Genomic DNA, 17,434 nt, shown 5'->3' with positions numbered 1-17,434 from the left:
GGGGGGAAATCCCTGCTGAAAAAGATCCAAGCAAAGGGAGCCAAAGAAAATTGCCAACACATTACTTTTCTTAAATTTTCTTCTTTAGCTTGTTTACTTAGGTTCCCATGTAATGAAAAGTTCTTGTCAGTATGTGTATATACCCTTTAAAAGCATTTTAAGCTTCAGTCTAATCTTATTCATATGACAAGGCTGTTCATCAACTTGTCACCAGCTGCAAAATAATTGAAATTGTTGGGAAAGGCAAAAGAAACTTGACTAGGTGATCTTAGCAATCCTGTTTTGAATTTGAGATCTCTAAGTGTGTGAATGAGAATGAAAGCAGTTTTTTTTTTCTTCAAATATTTTTGTTTGAATAAAAATAGTAGTAGTCCTCACAACTGTGCTGCAAGAAGTATGACTTTCAACATTTAGTGTTCCTGGCAAAATCATGATGATGTCTTAGCCATAAATTTTTCTCACTTTCTGGTTTAATTCGGTTCTTCTTTATAATTCAAATTCTTAATTCTAGATCCCTAGGAAGTCTAAACTGGCTGTTCACAGAAATATCAGAGATGATGAAGGCTTTATTATCCGGCATTTTGCAGGAGCAGTATGCTACGAGACGGTAATTTTACTTAAGCAAAAAGAAGTCAGCTATTTCTGTTATGATTTCTGATACTCTGTGGTGTTTATTGGTTAAAAAAAAAAAAAAAAGGAAGAAAAAACAGTGAAATTTCTTTTCATCAGAAGGAAATTCACAAGTAGTTTTTTTAACATATATTTTAATTTCTCTTAATTTCTCAGATGAAAGGCTTCTGTTGACATATTTTGTATAGGAGCTGCTTACAAATTTATAGGTAACAGTGTCAAAATTAAATATGTTGATCTTTGATGTACTACAAATCTTATGTGAACAGAAGTTTGCATCTGGAGGAGGGGAATGTACTATCTAATATAGAAGTGCTTGACTGAAGTGTAACTTTTCAGTACTTTATTTGTCCTTGTATTCAGTGCCTGTTTATTCTATGTTAAAAGTCATGTGTTACACTTTTCCATTTATTCTGGCAGTAGAATTATTGTAAGAATATGAAATGTCTGAAGTTGTAACCCTCAGATGCCATCTGGATGGTTGTATGTTTTTATGATTAATCGTCATACAAAAACATTGAAACATTCAATACTGAATTCTGAAATGTAATGTCTGAAAAAATAAGGGGATAGGATAATGATTTGTGTTTCATGATTACAGTAATATCCTTTTCTGTCTGTTTCATTAGTTTGAGTATGCAGTTGAAAAGTTTGAAATAACATGAAAATACTTACCTGAAGTATTCGTTTTGACTTTTGAATGAAGCTTTGTTTTTTGTTAATTTTCCTTAAGATTTCAGTCATTGGGGCAGCTAGATTAATTGCTGTTATGTCTTGGCTTTTCTTTTTCAGACACAATTTGTGGAAAAAAATAATGATGCTTTGCACATGTCACTTGAATCTCTTATATGTGAATCCAAGGACAAGTTTGTTCGGCAGCTGTTTGAATCTAACACTAATAACAACAAGGATCCCAAACAAAAAGCTGGGAAACTTAGTTTCATCAGTGTGGGAAACAAATTCAAGGTAATATAATATAGCATATAATCTATTTTCTTGTAATATATGCCATTTCTAAATTACCTGAAACAAGTAGAACTTAAGGATGGGAGAACTAGTGCTTACCTGGGATTCATACAACAAAAAAAACTCGTTTTTTTTTTCCCCTTAACTGAAATATAAAAAAACAGTACATTCAAATTTCTGTCAAAAATATCTTTTATAGTAGTTCCTTACAGAGCTTTTGCAGTAATTCAGAAGTCAGAATTTTGCAAAGCCACATAGATGTTGATCTAAATTTGAATTCTGTGGACTTTCAGGACTTCTAAATGTGCAGAAGATGTTCTTCCATCCTATCTTAATTGTGTAAGATGAATTGGCTGCAGTTTATTATGTTCAAAATTCAGTGCCTAACCTAACACTGTTTTTCCTCTTAAACTATTGGTAGTCATGGTTTTCACAGAAATATGTTCATTGTGCTGAATGTTTCCTTTCTTGATGCCTGAATCTGATGCTTCTCATTTTCTCCTTTCTTCTGCTTGTTGTAAAGCTGACCTTCATACCTTGTCTTCTCCAAATGTTTTCTGCATCCTTTTCTCATTCAGCAATTTTATTTTAGCTGGACTATTCCAGCTCAGGATGGCTAGAAAGAGAACTATAGGGGAATTAAGAGAGGAAAAGCAGGCACAACCATGGGCCGCAGGTAACTTTTTCAATCTCATGGTTTTACTGTTGACAGAGCTGCTGCAATTTCAGCAAGAGCTCTTCTCAACATATCTGGGCCAGATCCAACGAAGGATTTACATGCCTTCAAATAAAGTGTTGCAACATTTTTTGTATGCTACCTAACGTAAGGCACTTAAAACCCCAAACCACTTTCCTAGAGTCCCCCTGGTGAAAGCAGGTGTCTTAGACAATCCAAAAACCTGCAAGTAGAGTGGGGTCTTGCCAATAGCAAAAGAGTGTTTCTGCATTTCTTTTCCATGTTAAGGTTATGTACTGAATTGGGACTGCGAGATAAATTCCTTCTTACATAATTGTATCCAATTTTTAGAACTGTTCTCAAAGAATGCAGAAGCTGGAAGAAAAGGAACTAGCACTTTTTGTATAGCAACCATATTCTGCTTCAGATCTATATTCAGTGTTTTATCTCAATACATTTTTTTTCTCTTTCACCAAGTTACTGGTCAGTCTAGCAGAGGGAATTCTCCTGAGATCCTTCTGGAGATGGGCTGTTACATAGACAAAATAAATTTTGGTGGAGCCAATAAGCATAAGAGAGAGAGCTGGTTTATAAGGTAGTGGTTTTGGTATAAAACTTTAATATTGGGCATCCTGCTCTCTTGAATTTCGCTTTGATTATGTCCTTCTCCTTATTACATTGCAATTAGTAGAATTAAACTACACCAATTGATTTAATGTAAAATGCATGAGCAGAAGACAGAATGAAAAACAGAATTACTTGCAGATATGCCACCTCCTAAGCAAGCCCTGCAACTGCACATCTGTTGGATGTGGAGCTGAATTCATTGTTTTTTTGTAATTGCATTTTCAAAATTAAAGCAACTGGGATCTTTGAGATAATTTCCACTTTCTTCCACCTCAGTTTTCGGTTCCTCTTGGATTTAGCATCCCGCTTGCAGTAAATGTGGAAATGTGAAAGATACAGTTGTCCAAGAAAGGCTGAAATAAAATGGAGGCATTTTATAAGTTGGGCAACAATTGTAAAGGAACTTCATGGATTGCATTTTGGATTTTCTTGTTCACTTCTGCACCTAGAACGTGACTAAAAGTCCTTTTTGGATCTGGCCCATCAATCTATAGTTCTTTCCGTGTTTCCAACTTCCATGGCATTTTGGATGTGTGTGTTAATTTCAGTAATTCATTTACTGTTACCTTCCCAGACACAACATGTACTATTGATGAACACTAATAGCCTTGATAATTTCACTTTAGATGTTGCCAAAATAAATTCTGTTATCTGAATAGGAATTGCATATTTGTAAGATCAAGAATTCATAGCCTGTCAGTATGTCAGCGAGTCTTGAATTCTTCTAGATACAACAATTCTTAGCTGGGGACTTGTTTTTTACAAAGCACTTTAAACATCCCTTCCTTATAACTAATTTTAATTCACAGAAACCAGTTGAGGAAATTATGATGAATTAGTTCATAAGATGTATACAATCTTTGGGATGGTTTTATCTTAACTCATTAATGGTGGATTAAATTGTGATAATTCAAAGAGCAGTTTTAGCAATATACCTTATTCATGTGATCATTAGTGAAGTTTGCCTGAAAGAGGCTGTGGCTTATTTCTTGTGAAGTCATGGACTATAAGGAAGGGGTATTTTTCTTCAAACAGAACCATACTTCTTAATGAAAATAAATGTTCCTCTCCAAAATCAAGCATTTCCAACTTAAGAAAACATAAAGATTGTATCCAGAGTAAATATGAAGTGTGAGCACTGAGCAGGAGGTTATTGGTGTTTGTCATACCTCTTGTGAAACTTCTTGTTTTTCTAACTATATCCATGAAACATGAAAAATACATGAAAATTATCCACTGGAAGGAAGACTAACAGCTGTAGGTGATGCATATTGCTAAGACAAATGTGATTTCCTGGACTCAAGGTAATTGAAACATCTGGTTTAAAAAAAAAAAAATCAGTCAAAAATCAGTTCCTTTCCTTTTTTCGTGCCAGTATGGAAAATGAGGAATCTGTTAGGACAGTTAGAATTTTGTTTTACTTCAGCCTACGTACTTAATGTTTGCTAGTAAGCTAGAAAGGCTGGTACAAGAGTCATATATGTAGTAGAATAGACATACCCATATCATAAAAGTGTAACCGTTTTTCTGATGTAGTTCTGGAATACTTAAGTCCCTACTAATTTGTATTTAATAGTGACTGCTTCCCTTGGTATCCTAAGTATCTGATGGTCCTGTACTCTTGCCCCCTGTTAATCACAGGATTGTGGCCTTAATACTATATCTTTAAATACAGCTTAAGCAAATGTAGTTTAACACTATTGTTGACTACATTGTTGTCATCAATACAGAATTAAAAATGTGCAAGTTTGGAATTAAAATACATTATGCAGATTCATGTGCTGAAATAACTTTTGACTTAGATTCTCAAGCCGAAATACCTTTGAAAAGAAGAAGAAAAAAGCTGAGCATATCTCATATCTTTTTTGTATTGTTTATCTACAAGTACACTTGTTAAAGATGAAATCTGGACTTTCACGAATTTTATTTTTTTAATTATCGCTGTCAGTCTCATTTCCTTTATAATTTTATTACACAGGCATTATTTCCTTTATTTTCCAACAAAAACTTGCACTTGTTTACAACAATTACATTACAGTAAATAACTGGTGACACATGGAGGTGTTGTTCATTTAAACACAAGCAGTTTCTTCAGAACCACTCATGCACTCTTGCATGATTTTGTCTGTTAAAAAATGTGAATGTTTGATTTATCAGTTCTGTTTGGTTTACTAACAACACATGCATGCAGTAATGCCATACCACTATTTTGTGCGTGTGTTTCCATGGTTGTCATGGCAAGACAACTGAAATGCCTGTTTTCTTTTACAGACTCAGTTAAATTTGCTTCTTGAGAAACTTCACAGTACTGTAAGTATATACAGAGATGTAGATCTATAATTTTCTGAAACAAATTATCCATTATCTCATGTAAATAAGGTAGTAGTTGTCCAGTGATAAATAATGCTTCATAGTTTGCAGTTATATGGCACCTTTCAAGTATCCTGCTCTGCAGGTGAGGAATATTATTTCATGAGTATAATTTGCTTTCTTGAAAAAGCAAGACCCAAAAATCATTAAAAATAAAAAAAAGATGTAGAATGGAAATTATACAACAGAGGTAAAAAAAAACAAAACAAAAATACACATTAAAACCAGCTGAGCTGCAGTCTCCATTTTTGTCACTTTAATTTCCCTCCACTGATGAATCATTTAATCATTGATGAATAATTTGCAAAATATTTAGAGATTTTTGTTTAGAAGATAGACAATAAGTTATTACTTTCTGACTCTAGACTGCATTAAAGCAATTATAACTAGAATGTTTTATTTCACTCTTCCTTAAAAAGAGAATGACTGTGAATGATCAGAGAAAGCAGTGGTCAAAATTATGGAGGTAGTACTTGTAGTTATAAGAGCAGGTGGGAACAATGTGCAGGAAAGGAGAGCAAAGACATGAGCCAAAAGAAATTGTAAAAACTGAAAGTTACAAGAAAGGAAGGTCAGGTTCACCTGGCATGATTCCAGTGTCAGCAGAGTAGTACCATGTGATCTCTGGAGAGCTGAGGTGTTTAGGTGATATCACTGTGAAGAAGATAATGAGTGCAGCAGAATCTGGGCTGCTACATCCTAAATTGTACTAGTGGCAAGAAAAGCAGTCGATTGAAAGCTCAAAAGTCTGTTACGTTAAGACTAGAGCAAGACTGTCAAAAGATATGTGAGAGCAAAAGAATGTCAGAATTTCTTTTTAGAAGACCATTATTTCATTTCTTCCCTTTCCACCACCCCCCAGTAATTCTTAAATGACTAACTTATTTCAAGTTTCAAAATGTTAGATTTTGCTAACTTGTTGTTTTGATAACAGGGATCTAGCTTTATTCGCTGCATCAAACCTAATTTAAAGATGACAAGTCACCATTTTGAAGGAGGACAGATCCTCTCCCAGCTTCAGTGCTCAGGTAGCATATGCATCTGATATTTTCCCCTATGTTTATTAATTTGGACATTATAGATTGACAAGTCCATTTTTTTATGTATGTCTCCATGTAAATTTCATTGCTAGCATTATGAAGCAGTGGACAAAACCTGGTATAGTCTGTACTGCTTGAAGTGATTTGGAGCTTTTTTTTGACTTTGTGTCTATGCTTTACTGACGCTCTAGATAGGTACAGCTAAAATGTAGTAACAGGATTTGGAACATTAAAATTACATCTTAGCAACTGATAAGTAGTAATGCAAGAGCACAAAATGTTCTTGTACAGCATTTGCATTTTACACTGTATCTGTACCGCATCTCAAAAATATCATTTGCATGCTAAAAATAAAAGCCTGGTTGGGCGTCATTTCTTTCTTTCTTTCTTTAAAAATGAATTATAAAATATCAAGTCTGCTAAAAAGAAAAAATGACCAGTGGGAAAAAAAAACATGCTCTCTATGACTGGATGTTGCTTACATCTCAGATGGGGAGAGATTGTTCAGACTCTACTCATGTGTTCAGCGTTAACTTCTTGTGAATGATTGTATGTCAGAGGATAAATTGAGTCCCAGCTGAAATTCTTGTTTATGTCTGAACAGTCTCTCAGTTTTACTGATGCTCACTTTTAATGCATGTGTTTCTGTGTATTTAGGAATGGTGTCTGTTCTGGATTTGATGCAAGGTGGTTTCCCTTCACGAGCTTCATTTCATGAACTATATAATATGTACAAGAAATATTTGCCTGAAAAATTGGCGCGACTGGATCCCAGACTCTTTTGCAAGGTAAGAGAGAAATTAATTCTTCTTTGCTATTACTTAGGATTGAAAACACACTGTTGTGTTATCTTGAAGGAGGCATAATATCAACCTGTTTCCTGTTTTTCAGGCACTATTTAAAGCTTTGGGACTGAATGAAGTTGATTACAAATTTGGGTTAACCAAGGTGTTTTTTAGACCTGGCAAGGTAAGGTTTTTCTTGTTCTATTTGGATATGAATTGTAGAATAAATTGGATTGGAAGGGAGGAACTTCTAAAGGTGGCTTTGTTCAGTGCCCTACCGAAAGCATGACCAACTAGAATAAGTTTGCCCAGGGTTGTTCATAAATACTATTCATAATCTGTTTTAAAAAATCGATTCTAATGTTACTAGAAGTTGATTTCATAGTATTGTTGGTAATGCTGCTGTATTTCTGAAGCAATAATTATATGCCACAGGTTGCCCAGATGCTGTACCAGTCACTTAAGACGACTTTGTTGAATACTAAAAGAGCAAATCAGAGCAGATGAATAAATACTTTCTACTAAAATAATTGTAGGTGAAATACGATTCTGAGCATTGCTGCTTCTGTGCAGAGAAAGAAGTAGAAAGCTATTGTAAATAGACAGGAAAAGCTGTTGTAGTTCTAGAATAATGTCTTTACTGTCTGATAAATGTTAAAAAGTAGAGGAGCAGGGTTTTCAGAAAAGATTAACTTCAGCTGGACTCTTACACAAAAATTAAAAACTGGGAAGTGTTTTCCCCCACATTACAGAGTTACAGGTGTCTTGTAGATGTGGAAGGTCAGCGTGAGTATATAGGAAGTGGATAAACAAATTATTTTTAAAAAATTAAGCAATGAATATTTTTAATGATGATGAATTGATAGATTACTGCAAAATGCAGTGTTGCACATGAATTAAAAACAAAACAGTACTTATTCCTATTGTCTTTAAAGATGCCAGGCATACATACTCGCTTGAATTAATTGATAGCCAATATAATGATGATGTTAAAAATGTTACCATTTGAATTTAATGTGCTCTTTAGTAATAATATCTACCACTATCTGTGCTCCTCATTTGTAAAACCGGTTTTGTATTTAGTTTGCAGAGTTTGATCAGATAATGAAGTCTGATCCGGATCACTTAGCAGAGCTAGTTAAAAGGGTGAATCACTGGCTCATCTGCAGTCGCTGGAAAAAAGTTCAATGGTGTTCTCTCTCAGTGATTAAACGTATGTATTTTATGTTGATTAAACTAAAGTATTTGTTGAAAATACAACAAAGCAATTATAACCTCCTTTAAATGTGGCCAAGAAGCATGTATGGCAGGTGCTTCTGTACTGAAATCTGAGTAGTTTGCTTTCAAGGCTGGTGAGATTTTGTATGCTGTGTGTTGGGGACATATAAGGACTTCAAGCAGAGGTTTGTAAAAGTAGTGGTGGGTTGCATCTTCTAATCTCCGGTATCTGATATGCTTGGGTGCTCACTAATGTATGGGTAAACACCTGCTCAGAAGTAGCTAGCAGTCACAGGACTTGTGGAGGAAGTGACTTTTACATCAGCTGGAAAGTGCAATAGCTGTACTCCCAGCTGACAACCTGGAAGGCACCTGCATAAAGGTTACCTCTAGACAAAAACTGCAGGCTTGAAGGCACTGACATGCATAATGGAGCAAACATCTCCACTTGTGCAACTATTGTCAATAAAGCAAGTAAGTGCCCAGAACAACTGATAGACAGTTTGTAAGTGCTTGGCCTGCTCAGCTTCTGGTGAGGAGTAGAAATAAAGCAATGAGAAACAAAGATTTGTGGTGGTAGTGATTTTATTTGGAGATTTTTTTTTCTTTTTATGCTGAATTATTACTGGGGGAGCCTTTATGAGGCTCCTCACTCAGGGTTGTGAATTGTGTTGTCTGCTGTGTTTTATGTATTTGACCTGGCTCTCAAAATGCACGTAGTATACATACTGTAGCCTACAAGTATATGAGGAATATAGAAGTTGTGTTAAATTGTTTAAACCGTTGAGACTCAGTATCTCTTGTGTGTTTACAGTGAAAAATAAGATAAAATACCGAGCTAGTGCCTGCATCAAAATACAAAAGACTATTCGTATGTGGCTTTGCAAGAGAAAACACAAACCACGGTAAGAGGATATTCCTGGGTTGAAGAAAATGGATGCTTTAATACTTTTTATGAATGTAAAGAAGAGATTGTTGTGGTTTTACCCAGCAAGTAGCTAAGCACTGCACATTCATTTGCTCACTCCACAATCCCAGTGGAATGGAGGAGAGAACTGGAAAAACAACAAAGAGGGATTCGTGAGTTGAGATAAAAACTATTTACAGAGACAGAAAATGAAGAAAGGAAAAATAACAGTAATGATTTATATATATATATATGTAAGTGTGTGTGTGTGTATATATATAAAATATGTATGTATTCACATACACGCATTTTTTTTAAGAAGTAGTAATGCACAATGCAATTGCTCACCGTCTGCTGACTAATGTCCAGCCAGCTCTTGAGCAGCAGCTGTCCTCCAGGCCAATTCCCCTCAATTTTTAAACATTTATTTTACATGATCTTATATGATATAGAATATCCTTTTGGCCGGATTAGATCAACTGTCCTGTTTCTGTCCCCTCTCAGTTCTTTATGCTTCCAAGTTCCCTCCACTAGCAGGACATTACTAAAAGCTGAAAAACTAAAGTGTCCTTGGCTTTGTCTGTTCAGCACTGCTCAGCAACAATTAACACACTGGTGTATTACTGACATTGCTTTTTTTCCTATACCAAAACACAGCATCAGTGTATACACAGTGTAATTATTGGGGGTACTTAGTTAGAGAGACTTAACTGCAATTTAAGCTCATGAATTTTTGTCCTTTACTCATTCATACCTTCCATTATAGGCCTTCTTTCTTGTTTATCATAATAATTGTGTTCTATTTTGCCTCTTCTTTAAATCAAATAATTTCATTAGCTTTAATCTGATTTCATGAAGTATTGATGGGAAAAAACAAAAAAGCGGTCATTAAGTATTGCTGACACCTTTTTCTCTTTGATAGAGATTGGGTTCTCTGTTCTTTATTAGTGGATTTCCTATAAAATATTTTTTCTGCATCCTTTGAAAATTATGTTTCATTTTGGTCCTTGGCATTTCTGATTTCAGTGACTTCTAAGAAGACTGTGTTTGCAGAGTTGTAACTTGTATCTAGTGTCTTCAGTATTGCTTCTTTAGGAAGCTGCAAAGTATATTGGATTCCCTGACCAGATTTGGTTCTGTTTTTATCTTGATTAAGCCCTATAGCTCTGTAAATGGCACAACTCACGTTTTTCAACTCCACTGAAAATTTTCAAGTGGTGATGATTCTAATGGGTTTATTATTGGAGGGGTGGGGGGGAAAAAGGAAAAAAGTAAGAAGAAGAACAACAACAACAACAAAACAACAGGAATGAAACAAAGAAACAACAACAAAAAAACAACAAAAACAACCCAACCACTGATTCTTGTAATAAAAATCAATTTTCCCATATGTTTAAAGACCTGGTCACTGATAATTGGTATTAATGATGATTGTTAGTAAAAGGCTCCTTTGCTGTTCAGTTAGTTCATGCTGATGTTTGCATTTCAAGGTGGTGGACTCTATCTGAAAGCATAACTTGTCTCCCTGTTTACTTCTTTCATGTTGAATGGTAGTGGTAGTTTTAGAAATACAGACTTGTGAAAACATCTCAAATAAAACTGCCTTACATTTACAGCATTGATGGTCTGATAAAGGTCCGTACGCTGAAAAAGAGACTTGATAAGTTTAATGAAGTAGTAAGTGCTCTGAAAGAGGGGAAGGCAGAGACAAGCAAGCAAATCAAGGAGCTGGAGTATTCAATTGATGCTTCAATGACCAAAATTAAGGTATGATATTAATCAGGAAAATAGGAATCTTCTGAGAACTTAATTTAAAAGGTCAAAGTATTCAATTTTTTATAGGAAAGACATTTAAATGAAAAAATGGTATTTCTATAGAGACGGTGAAAACAACTAAATCCTGTTTAAATTGTTTGTTAATGTTACTGAAGTAATTGTGGATTTTATCACTGTTATCTGTGTTTCAGAATCACCAATGGAAAATTTAAAGTATGAGCGTATGTTGATCTTGTGAGATGGGTGTTGTTAGTAATTCACTTACTGCTTTTATTATTAATCAGGAGGGAAACCTAAAAACATCACAGAATGAGGAGGTTTATATTTCAATTATGAGTTTTTTCAGACCTGGTTGTAAATGGAATTTAGTTTGTTGAATTTGCTTCCGTGGTTTCTTATCAGCAAAACTCAGACAAAATGATCAGAGGGCTGGAGTACCTCTCCTATGGAGAAAGGTTGAGGGAACTGGGCTTGTTTAGCTCAGAGAAGGGAAGGCTCTGGGGAGACCTCATTGTGGCCTTCCAGTACTTGAAGGGAGCGTATAAACAGGAGGGGGACTGGCTGTTTACGAGGATGGATAGTGATAGGACAAGGGAGAATGGTTGTATGGTATATGCGTAACTTAATTGCAAGACTCAAAACTTCTCATTTCTCAAATTTAATATTTAAATACACTTTTTTTTAAAGTGAATTACAAATGCAAAGGAATATGATCCCCTCTTGTTATTATCATTTTGCAGACCACAATGATGACTAGAGAACAAATAATGAAAGAATATGATGCTTTAGTTAGAAGCTCAGAGCAGCTTCTGAGTGCGCTGCAAAAGAAAAAACAGCAAGAGGAAGAAGCAGAGAGGTTACGACGCATCCAGGAGGAAATGGAAAAAGAAAGAAAGAGGCGTGAAGAGGAAGAGCGACGGAGAAGGAAGGAAGAAGAAGAAAGGCGTCTGTGAGTACTGAATAAGTTGCTGGCTTTAGAATAAGAAGAAAATAGGAAAAGCACTCAGGTTATTTTTATTATTACTGTGCTTAAAGAGAGCTGCTTGAATTATGCGTGTAGCGTGTTATTCATTGTTAAAGTATTTCCTCTCCTTTCCCAGCAATTTTTTAAGTTAAGTGTAGTCAGAATAAAGTATTTAAAAGATTTTATGATGCAGCAGTAAAACAGATGGACTTGCAAAAGTCCTTGACTTAAATACAGGTCTTGTCATAACTGTACGGTCTCTTGGATTGTCATTGAAATTTATGGAGGATGCTTTGATATTAATTGTTTGCTTGCGTTTTTTTTAGTAACTTACTAAAAGTTTTTATTTCCTCTTCCTCTTTTCTAATAGGAAATCTGAGATTGAGGCAAAGAGAAAACAGGAAGAAGAAGAAAGGAAAAAGAGGGAAGAGGAAGAAAAGCGTATTCAGGTAGTGTTTTAGCTGTGGTTTTGTTGATTTGTTTTTGTTTCTTTTTGTTTTTAAATCTTTTTCATGGCTTACAATTTCCACTGAGTCTAATGGCAATATTTATAAATAGGTCTCAAAATTATACAGCCGTGTTGCATTTGGTACACCTAATATAATCTGTCTAGAAGTAGTGTTATAACTGAATTATAACTACAAGCAGAAAAATGCATAATCTAAATTCAGTTTTCAGATAAGAAAGAATGTGTATATGAATGAGACCCATAAAGAAGCTTCTGCTTGGGAAATGTTTGTATTAAGCACGTATATTTTCTCTGAGACATAAGAGAGGGTCAAAAAGGATAATATTTAAAAGTTTACTATTACTAAAATTCTTTCGATAGTGTGTGCTGACATGGTTGAATGGGAGTAGAGAGCAGAATGAGAGGTGAGAAAAATTTATTCAGCATATTACAATTGTAATAATGAGGAGAAGAAAACAAAAACTTAAAAAAAAGAAAAAAGCAGAATGATCTTTGCTTTTACTTATAAGACTAGCCTTCAGGAGTTACAGGTCCCTGAATCTTCTTCAAAAATCTGCAGCAAGTAAATAAAGTTCAGATTAGGGAACATTTAAGGTGGACCCTTGTATGTCCAAAAGACCTGATAGGATGTGCCTGTGAGTGCTGAAGGAGCAGATCATTGTCACTTCAAAACTACTTTTGATTATCTTTGAAAGGCATGGCAGTCAGGGGAGGATGTTGAGTTCAGGAAGAAGAGGTGTTAGCAATGTTCTTTAACCTAACCATTTAGGTCACTCTTTGGCCTCTTGTTTGGGTAGTTATTGCTAAAACTGAATTTATTTTGTTTGCCACTTGTTACTCATTTGTTTTCTGTTTACAGTAGTATTGTGCAGTGATGTGCATTAAGCTGTTGATTGTGGCACATCGTATGCTACATTCTTGTGACTTGGGATATGAGTAATCATCATAATTCCTTACAGAATGTGGAATTTTTTTTTTTTTAAATTGAAAGCCTTCAAGCAGCTTAATACTGCTCAGTTTCTAGTGCAAACATTTCAAGAGAGGAAGCATGTGCTTATTGTAGAGAAAATAACCTTTTAACTAGGCCTTAGCTGCAGTGTGCTTGTGGTAGAAGAAAAGAGAAGAAAGGTGAACATTTATCATGAATGTTAGGTCAGCTCTAAGCATTCTAGAGCTGAAACTAGTAACATATTCTGGTTGCTGTTCTGGAGTAAGACAAGATGTCTGCCCAAATCAGTGAAAACTGCTAAGAAAATGAAAATCAAAGAAAATGTTATGCATAGAAATGACTGGGGTTATTTATTTTATGGTACTCAAAGGCACTGCCCAAAACTGCTCAGAATTCTTGCGTGATAATATAACAGCAAAGTCCAGGAATTTGGACTTACTAGCATGTTACAAAACTTGTCCTAGTGGTTCTTGTCGTTTTATCTTTATGAGGGAAATTCTGTAAGCAGTTAAAGCTTTCAATATGTAGTCATTTGCTTTGGTAATAAACATAAGAGAAAATCATGATTAGAACATCCTGAGAAAAAACACCTGTTTCTAGTCCACATGCAAGTTCAGGTATACTGGACTGGAGGTGTACTTGTTTTTAAATGTCTTTAAAAATCATTTTACTTTTAAGTTAAAAATACGTAACACTACAGAATTGTAGTTTAGAGTTATGAATTTTTGCAGGTGTTGCATGCCAAGTAACTTTGCTCTTTTTTTTTTCTTTTTTTTAATCTCGAGATTACTTATGGACTGAGGCTGTGTTCAGTGTCAGCTTACCTGTAAACATTTTCGTAATACTGGTAGTACTGAGAGGCCATTACTATTTTTGTGTAAGATATGCGCAGTTCAAATCCTCCTCCTTCTCCATCTGCCTTGATTCCTGACTCTTCTGACTTATCCTGGATATCGTGAACTCTCATTCCGAGTTGTGTCAGGACACTGATCTCCTTGTTTTCCTTAAAGATTCCACTGGCAATCTGAGCAGAGGGGAGTTTCAGGAAGAAAATGATTTCCTTTTGTGGCTACTGCAGCAAGCAAAGGGCAGTGGTTGCTGATGAATACAGCCACGTTTATGTCCTATCTGTGATGAATCAGAAACAGAATTTTTCTCCTTTGCTGTATTTTGTTACACTTGGAGTTAGCAAAGTGCTGCTTATCCTACTGGTTTCTGCATACTCTTGCCAGATATGTGTCCTCACCATCATTCCTGATGAGCATGTTTCTGGAACTACCACCAGCACTACAGCCTAACTGATGAAAAATGGATCTTTGCTGTGTGGCTGTCTGTCACCAGTATTGGAATAGTAGGCAAGCAAATCTGGCTTCTAGAAGTTAAATGTAAAAAGGGAGTAAGCTGCTATTTAGCTACTCTTGAAACATAAAGGGTGTGTCCACTCAGAAAGCAAACAGGACTCCTGGCAGAAAGTTTAGAAGTCTGGTCTGCCAGCACTTTGATCATCTCTAGGCATAGTCTTTATTTGTGCTTCTGTTTCTGAGATGTGGATATTTACAGAATGTAATTTACACTTAAAAATGTTGCATTTGGATATTAGATAGACATACTATCCAGTAGGGCATTTCTTTCTTCTACATAGTTAATTATTCATTATCTTTCCTTCTTCTGGTAGTTACTATTTGATAATGTAAAATGGGATTCATAGTGAAAAGTTACTGGTGTTGCTGTACTCCTTTTCTGGTGCAAATTTGTGATGCTGAGGGGGAAGTGACTTTGTCTCCTGTGTTGACTTGTGCGCCAAGGAAGGCACAACTAACAGTTGGCATATGTGACTTTTAGAACTTGGAATTGAATGGTCACATTTTCTTGTTATGTGTGCAAGACCCTTTGTTAAATATAGATGGTAAGCTGGAATTACAGCTTTGTTCTGCAGAGGCATTATATTTGAATTATTTTTCCACTGCAGGAAGTTGAAGTTTGGCAGTTCATTTAAATTCAAACCCAGACCGAGTCCACAGAGGATTCCAGTGTTCATCTCTTTTCAGAATGAACTCCCAGACCTGTGTGCAAATCAGTTCCTGTTGCAGTGTCTTACAATGTTAAGTGCAGGATATCAAGGGATTATGGTGTTAGTGATGTGGAGAATAAACATAAGGCTCTATATCATAAGTTTTCATGTTTGTAGGCAAATTTTAAGTATATTTTGTAATGAAATGTATTTTTTAAAGGCTGTAATGTTTTTCTAAATAATGTTTTGTGGCACTTCAATCTGAATAGATAATACATTAATGATTTGATAAATTTTATGAGAATCTGGATAGCAGTTTGTAGCTGTTGTTTTTCTTGAATCAAGCAAAAATACTAATACTGTTAATACCATTAATTCACTAAATTTAGTATCTTTTAAAGCTGCGAATATACTAGGTGTATTTTTGCTATTCATTTGCTTATGCAGTGTTTTGATTAGATAAGATTCAATGTGTTTTTTTATATGTTTTCATAATACAGGCTGAAATTGAGGCTCAGCTAGCTAGAGAACGAGAAGAGGAAACCCAGCACCAGGCAATTCTTGAACAGGAACGTCGTGATCGTGAGCTTGCAATGAGAATTGCCCAAACTGGGGCAGAACTCAGCACTGAAGAGACAAAACTTGATGTAGGATTGTGCAGGTATGGAGTTCAGTTCTTAAATTTCTTTTCTTCTCATTGGCCTCATCCTTTGGAGAATACTAAGCTCTTGCTTATTTTATGTATTTTTGTATTATTTAAAGAGTTTCTCTGTTTTGCTTACTGCTATATCATAATTTAGTAGGTGTTTCTGAATATAAATGCAGTTTTCTCTTATTTCTTGACTTTTGGCAAGAATGGCAACCATTTTAAGTTATGATTTTTATGATTAAAGAAGGGAATGGAATTTCTTCAGTGGTAAGTAGTAATAATGTACTCTTTTTAGGACATGTAGTTCCAATAGTATATTATGAATCTGTGTGTTTTATTTTGCTTCATTTTCTTTTTTTTATTTATTTTAACAAGAATCCCTCTTTGAGGGCAGAAATAATAGTTATTTCTGTGTCTTGTCTGGTAAGTTTTTTTTGTTGTTGTTTGGTTGCTTTTTTAAAGCAGATTGAATATACGCAATTTGGGTTTTGAAAATTAAATGTCTTCTGTTTGAATTTTTGGGTGCGTCATAGGAATTGCTTGTTTTTGTTGTACAAATCCACACTGCCTGCAAAGCAAGATATCTCTTGTCTTCTGAAGAAGCTTTGTAGCCAGCAAATGTATGTGAGAATTTGGCGTAAAGATTCAATAAAAATGATTTGACTGATTGGTCAAATTGTATGTAGAACCTACCAACATGATCGTGTCACTCGCTTAGTGATGTGACCACCTTTACTGCTTTGTTGTAGTTGAAAGAAAGTTGTGTAAGAAATGTTAGGCTCCCAGATTTGTTCTCTTTGCTAATCAAATTTCATTTAGATGTATACTTTTCATAATTGTATGCCTATGTGTCATTCCTAGGTAGGATTTTTTATCATGTACGATGTTAATTTGTAGGCATCTTGGCTCAAATTATTGTGGTTTTGTCCTCAGATTTTTTACAGCTGCTATCTTATTGTCTCAGGCATGACTTTAATAAGCTCAATTGAATATCCAAATTGAGTGCTTCACATATAGCATTCTGGATATTTTCATGCTTTGCCCGTGAAAGTAAACCTGAAATCATATAGTGTTACAACTTGGCAAATTTCTCTCAAAGTGGAAGAAGGGAGGGATTGGTAAAGAAGGGCTCAGAGAATTCAGTAATTTTTTGAGGTCAGCGAAGCCTTATCTGCCACAGTATTTCCTACTGCTCACAGGTGGTGCTAGCATTTGTCTTGTGAAGCCCAGGAATGGCCAGTAGACTGATCATATCGATAGCTGAAACTGCTGCTTTCTCCTTACTGTGTAGTGGTCTGAGACTCTTTGAAATGATGAGAAAGTACAGAATGGTCTGAGCAAATTAACTTAGCAGTGTAAATCCTTTCTTGAACAGGATTAGGTATAAATCTTAAAAA

General features: G+C 35.1%; 1 protein-coding gene across 1 annotated transcript; it reads left to right on the top strand.

The window, feature by feature from the left end:
* Positions 1-487: 487 nt before the first annotated feature.
* On the top strand, positions 488-17,434 carry LOC116216352 (unconventional myosin-VI). Its single transcript, XM_031552563.1, has 11 exons — positions 488-607; positions 1,423-1,596; positions 5,171-5,209; positions 6,204-6,297; positions 6,967-7,097; positions 7,201-7,278; positions 8,178-8,307; positions 9,127-9,217; positions 10,836-10,986; positions 11,736-12,408; positions 15,889-17,434. Exons 2-10 carry the CDS (start codon positions 1,459-1,461, stop codon positions 11,946-11,948), a joined length of 1,065 nt encoding a protein of 354 aa, XP_031408423.1. The 5' UTR covers positions 488-607; positions 1,423-1,458; the 3' UTR covers positions 11,949-12,408; positions 15,889-17,434.

This window comes from Meleagris gallopavo, chromosome 2 (assembly GCF_000146605.3).
Source record: "Meleagris gallopavo isolate NT-WF06-2002-E0010 breed Aviagen turkey brand Nicholas breeding stock chromosome 2, Turkey_5.1, whole genome shotgun sequence".
In the NCBI taxonomy this organism is placed as follows: domain Eukaryota; kingdom Metazoa; phylum Chordata; class Aves; order Galliformes; family Phasianidae; genus Meleagris; species Meleagris gallopavo.
The sequence above is the reverse complement of the archived record's forward strand: the minus strand, read 5'-3'. Positions and strand labels throughout refer to the sequence as shown.

Excerpts from the sequence above, each read along its gene's own strand:
- LOC116216352 (XM_031552563.1), top strand. The coding sequence starts at position 1,459 with ATGTCACTTGAATCTCTTATATGTGAATCCAAGGACAAGTTTGTTCGG. Across the intron at positions 1,597-5,170 it reads GTGTGGGAAACAAATTCAAG|ACTCAGTTAAATTTGCTTCT; the intron begins GTAATATAATAT and ends TTTCTTTTACAG. Across the intron at positions 6,298-6,966 it reads CTCCCAGCTTCAGTGCTCAG|GAATGGTGTCTGTTCTGGAT; the intron begins GTAGCATATGCA and ends CTGTGTATTTAG.